Source organism: Rhodotorula toruloides (assembly GCF_000320785.1).
Source record: "Rhodotorula toruloides NP11 unplaced genomic scaffold Scaffold44, whole genome shotgun sequence".
Taxonomy (NCBI): domain Eukaryota; kingdom Fungi; phylum Basidiomycota; class Microbotryomycetes; order Sporidiobolales; family Sporidiobolaceae; genus Rhodotorula; species Rhodotorula toruloides.
The window spans coordinates 79,931-85,342 of NW_015623004.1; the positions used below are offsets into that span (position 1 = coordinate 79,931).

The following is a 5,412-nucleotide window of genomic DNA, read 5'->3' on the forward strand; positions in this document are numbered from 1 at the left end:
TAAGCGGCCAAACTCCCCTCCTTCGGCCGCAATGAACCGTATCGTGCCGAAACTCGAGTCCTGGTCAGACCTCCACTCCTCCGCCTTTGAGCCCACCAAGACGGAAGCGACCATCTTCCTCCCGTCCGCGCGCTCGATGCCCACCAACCCACCTCAAGTCGTCCTCCATGGCCACCATGTTGAGTTCAACACCACGATGACGATGCTTGGGACGAAGATCGACTCACGCCTATCCTTCCACGACCACGCCTCCCTCTGCGCCTCCCGCGCCTCCAGATCCGCCACAGCCATATCGCTACTCGCGCGATCGAAGACCGGCCTGAAACCGAAGTTCGTCCGCCAACTCGTGGTCGCATGCGTCGTTCCGCGACTGGTGTGGGCGGGAGCGGCGTGGTATGACCCTGCAAAGGGAAGGGATCGCACGAAAGAGTTAGCACGGGTGCTAAAGACGGCGGCGATGGCGGTGTGCGGAGGGTTCCGCTCAGCGGCAGGCGAGGCGCTCGAAGCGGAGTCCAACCTTCTGCCCATCCACCTCGAGCTCGACCGCGCCGTTTTCCGTCTCGGCCTACGCGCGCTCTCCGCAACGCAATCACACCCCCTCCACGCCCGCACCATCCGGGCCCGCTCGCTCGCCGCTACCCGCCACCCCTCCCCGCTGACCGCTTCGTCGACCGTCTTGCCCCAGGACAGAATGTTCATGTTGTCGATCCAGCCGAAGCCACACGTCGAGGTCGTCTCGCAGGCGTCGAGGAGGGGAGCGTTGTAGGCGAGGAAGAGGATCGGCGAGAGAGGTGAGCCTTGCGGCAGGCCGCTGTTCCACTCGAGCGATTCGCTGACGATGCCTTCGAGCTGTAGGGTGCAGGATCAGTTTGTCAAGAAGGAGCGTACCCAGTCGCAGGCGGGCTTGGGGAGGCCACGGGCTTCGAGGTTCGCGGTGAGTCTTTCCGTTTGCACGCTCGGGAATGCTTTGGAGACGTTGAGTGCGAGGCCCACAACCGCGTTGCCGTTCCGCCATTGACCCTTGATCTCATCGACGACGCAGACCACCGCATCTTCTGCCGATCGACGACGACGACCGCCCGAAGTGCGACCGCGGCAGCAAGGCGTACGATTTGGCAAGGTGCGACAGCCTTGCGGCCACGACTCGCTCCAAGCCTTTCGCAACGCAGCGTTCAAATGCGATCATCCGGTACGCCTTCGGGTCGCGATAGTCCGGTTTCTTGGGTTTGCGGAGAACGACACACGAGGCGTCTCGCCAGGTTCGAGGGACGTGGCCGAGTGCGAGGGATGCGCGGTAGAGCGGGACGAGGTGCGGGAGGAGATGCTCGAGGAGGAGTTGGAGGACGTGGGTGGGGATGTCGTCTGGTCCGCAGGCCGCAAAGGGTCGGGCTTGCATGACTGCTGACACCACTTCGCACTCGTGCAGTTCCGGCCAGGGCAAGGGCGGCGTCGTCGTGTTGCACGGTGCGTCCACGTCGTCGTCTGCGGAGTTGAGTGTTGCCTCGCGAGAGTGGGATTCAATTCCGTATGGACTCAAGTGCGTAGCCTTGCAGGGGTTGCGATACGACTGGTGAGAACGTACTTGCTGACGTTCCTCACCTTCAGGAACCTCGACCTCCGGCCCTCCCCTTCCTCCTCTCTCCGCCTCGACCGTCTTCGTCGTTGTCCACCTCATTGTCGTCCTTGCTGTCGTCCTTGCTGTCGTCCATCTCGTTGTCGCTCTCCTCGTCGTTGCCGCCTTGGTCGCCGCCTCGTTCATCGCCGACGTCTTCGTCGTCGCCGTCGTTTCTGCGCAGGTACGTCTCGGCTCACTCGCGTGGCGGTCGTCTGCTTCTCGAGTAGCGGGGTGGACAATAAACTCAGGGCTTACTTGTGCACCACTGACTCTCCTCTTGTCGACTGCTTTCGCAGGTTGCGGTGCCGTCCGGCGCAAAGTTGGGATGTCGGGAATGCGGGCGTGTGGAGGTTGAGTTTGCGGGTTTGCGGCGGGTGGTTGGTCAGGCGCGGAGGCATTGGGGGAGTTCGCCGGGACGGTTGGGAGAAAGAGCGGGTGAAGAAGGGCGAGTTTGTCGAGGGCAGAGGTCGCGTACGTGCCGTCTTCTTTTCGGAGTGGCGGGGTCGTCAGATTAGCGGCGGAAGACTCGCTGACGCGCTTCTTCACTGTCGTCCACAGGGTCGCTTCCGTCACGCTTGCCATCTCGGCCTCCTCCCACTCCTCCCTCTTTCTCCGCATCATTGCCTTCAACGCATTCCTCGCCCTCCTCTTCTCTCTCCACGCCGCTTCTGCCTCCTCCTCACGTCCGACAATACCCCGAAGCCGGAACACCCGGTTCGCAGCCCGTCGAGCTGATTTGCTCGCTTCGCCAAGCTCTTCATCCCACCACGACACGATTCTTCCGGCTCGGGCGCGAGCGAAGGGCAACGCGGCGGATACTGCGATCTGGAGGGCTTCGGTGAGTTGTCGTGCGCGCTCGTCGATGTCAGGGGCGGTGAGGATCGGCGAGTTGGGGAGGTGGGAGGTCGCCTCTCGAAAGGCTCGCTGGAGGACATCAGGGTCGGTGCGGCGGAATGCGCGGCGCGCGGGCGGGATGTAGGTGGGGGTTTCGAGGGCAAAAACGAGTCGAACAGGCCGGTGGTCGGAGCCCGACTCGAGATCCTCGGCCAGACCGCAGCTGACGACTCTTTCTTCTGCGCGCAGCGAGCCGAGGACAAGGTCGAGGGGGCGCGGCGGGTGCGAGCGAGTGTGTGGGTAGTAGGTGGGTGTGTGGGGCGGGAGGAGGTGGACGAGGTTGAGCTGGGAGAAGGTGCGCACTGCTTCTTCCGCCGCATCGTCCGGTTCGCCAACTGACTCGTTCCACTCTGGGTGCGACAGGTTAAAGTTGCCGGCCACAATGACGAGTGAAGAGGCGGGAGTCGCGGCGAGCAACGGTGGGAGGACGGACGAGACGGAGTGGTTGTATGGTAAGTACCTGACCTCCTTTCCTCGCTCGTTGCAGGGGTTGTACATGCTGACGACGCGTATCTTCTCGCCGTGGAGCAGCTCAACCGCCTGAGTCGACTGCGACTTGTGTCGCGACGGCCGGGCCGAGGCGGGTCGTGATGAGGATGAGGTTGCGGGTTGGGGCGGGTTCGCCGTCGGGCAGCGAGGTTGGTGGTGGTGTGACGAGGCGCCAGTTGGGGTCGTCAAAGGGCTTTAGCGGGCGCGGAGGTTCTTGGATGAGGAGGAGGTCGGTGGTGCAGATGTTGGGTTTTTTTCGGAGGCGGAGGAGGTTCTCTTCGGAGCGGTCAATGTTGTAGGAGGTGATTGTGAGTGGTTTCATTTATTGGGGGGGGTGAAAGGAAGTCGAGGGGGTCGGGGGACTCGGGGCGCGGCTGACTGTCCTTTGCCCGCAGTTCCTCCTTCGATGCCGGAGCGCCGATTCGCCTCGCTCGCGAACTTACTCGCTTTGCCTCCGTCTTCTCACCGCGCCGGTTTCTCGCCTCGCCCGCCGTCTCCCTCATCTCCCGCTTCTTCGTCCTCTCAACTTTCTTCCACTTTTCCTCCTTTCCTCCCTCGCTTTCCGACTCTCTCCTTGCATCCTTCGTTTCCGTCTTTGCCGATGGGAATGCTTCTTTGGTCTCATCGGCCCACGACTTGTCCGCCTCACTCGCCGTCGGCTCGAATTCGATGATCGGCATCTTCGCGTATTGGGTCGGCGTCGGAGGGTCGGGGCGGGGCAACGGGATGTGCGACCAGAAACCGCTGGTGGGCCGATTCGAGGAAGGAGGGGGCCGGGGCGTCTTGGCGGCAGGCCGCGAGCATTGGGGAGAGGGGGGAGTTGGCGACGAGATGCATGTCGGAGGTTGAGGGGGCGGAGGCTCCGGTTGATGGGGTTGCGTTGGTGCGGTAGAGGTGGTCGGATGGCGCTTGAAGCGAGGGTAAGAAGGGTGCGTCCTCGGCTTCTGCAGAGGGAGAAGACTCCTTGCTAACGCGGGCTTCAATTCCGTCTGACTTCGCAGGGGGGTGTAGCGGTGGGGCTGCATACTTGCTAGGTGGGGGACTTACTTGCTGACCCTTTGCCCCCGCAGAAGCCTCGATCTCGTCGACTTGGGCGCCGAAGTCGTCGTTGGCGGATCACTCGATGGAGAAGCTGGCGAGCTCGGGCGGCAGGACTGGCTCGAAGGGGTTCGCAGGTGTAGAGACTGTTGTAGTGGTTGTAACGGGCGATTTGCGTCCATTCCCGTCGGGCGAGGGCGAAGTTGCGAGCATGCCGCCGCCGGACTTAGCGAGTTTCGCGCGAGCCGGCTCGTCCTTGGCCTCCTCCTCTTCGCCTTCTCCTCGCTTCTTCAGCTCCTGAGCACCCGCTGCTCCCTTCAGCGTGCTCTTCGTCTCGCTCTGTGCCCCCTGCGCGCCGTCCACCGTCCGTCCCGCCGGCTGTCCTGCTCCCTTCTCGTGGGTCATCTCTTTCTTCCCTCTCGCCCTCTCACACCTCACGGACGTCACCGTGTCGATGCAGAGCCGTCCTTCGTCATTGAGGAGACTGCTGACAGCCTCGTTGTTCCATAGGACGACAACGGCAGACCCGCACAACGCTCCTCCTCTCCTCGACGGGAGCCGACGAACCGAGCGCACGACCCCGACTTCTTTCACCCGTTCCTCCACCGTCTCGATGAGCCGGTCTTTGGCCTCCTCCGTCATTGGCAGACCATGTACTACCGCTGCAAACAGCGCGATAGGTGTGGCGGGCGCGAAGCCGGCGTCGAGGCAGGCAAGTCGGAGGCAGGATGCGGCGATTGCGTTCGGGAGGTGAATGAGTACGTCGCCTTTTCTCATCTGTCGTATCGGGATAGTGACGGGAATCCGGAGGGCTTGGCGGACCTTCAGGACGGTGAGGTCGGGCTTAGCATACAGGTGGACGAGATGGCTGGAGGGAAGTGTCGGCTCGTCAGTGACGGGCGCTGGGCGCGCCGGGTTCGGTGCGGGGCGTGGCCTTAGGCTGGACGGATCAATACTTCGGCAAACGAGGCGTTGGCGACCTCGTCGTTGTCTGCGGCTGGTTGTGGGGGAGATGAGGGCGGGGTTGGCAGCAACACCGCGGCGGCTCGTGACGCCTCGAGGGTGTCGAGACAGGCGTAGACGGGCAGTAGGGCGGTCTGAAGGACGGTTTCGAGCGTCCTGGCGGTCAGGGGAGGGTCCGAGGGCGGGGCCTTCGCGTCGGAGCACGTCGACTTCGGGGACAATTTGTCGGAGATGGGCGCCTTGCTGACCCTTGTGTTTGTCGCAGGGCGTGTCGGAGTGGTCGGTTTGGGCGTGGGAGGAGCCAGACCCGCTAGCGAGTCGAGCTCATCGACAACGACCTCGAGCGATGCGAGCGCCTTGTCGGTGCCCGCTCCCGCCCTCGTCAGCTGGCGGAGCTTGCGGCGGACCGACTT

The 5,412-nt window shown here is 63.4% G+C and overlaps 2 protein-coding genes across 2 annotated transcripts in view; both read right to left on the reverse strand.

Annotated features, from left to right (window-relative positions):
- Window positions 1-3,041: 3,041 nt before the first annotated feature.
- RHTO_06601 (uncharacterized protein) lies at window positions 3,042-4,023 on the reverse strand (the record flags this gene model as incomplete). Its single annotated transcript, XM_016420262.1, has 2 exons — window positions 3,042-3,274; window positions 3,378-4,023. The coding sequence occupies 2 exons, from the start codon at window positions 4,021-4,023 to the stop codon at window positions 3,042-3,044; spliced, it is 879 nt and encodes a 292-aa protein (XP_016269348.1).
- A 91-nt stretch (window positions 4,024-4,114) lies between these two features.
- RHTO_06602 (Ras GTPase-activating protein) overlaps window positions 4,115-5,412 on the reverse strand; it is a gene marked incomplete at both ends in the record, with an annotated part of 2,632 nt that continues 1,334 nt past the window's right edge. Inside the window, 2 exons of the mRNA XM_016420263.1 lie at window positions 4,115-4,904; window positions 5,003-5,385. Of these exons, the coding sequence (XP_016269349.1) occupies window positions 4,115-4,904; window positions 5,003-5,385 (1,173 nt within the window). The remainder of the gene's footprint in view (window positions 4,905-5,002; window positions 5,386-5,412) is intronic.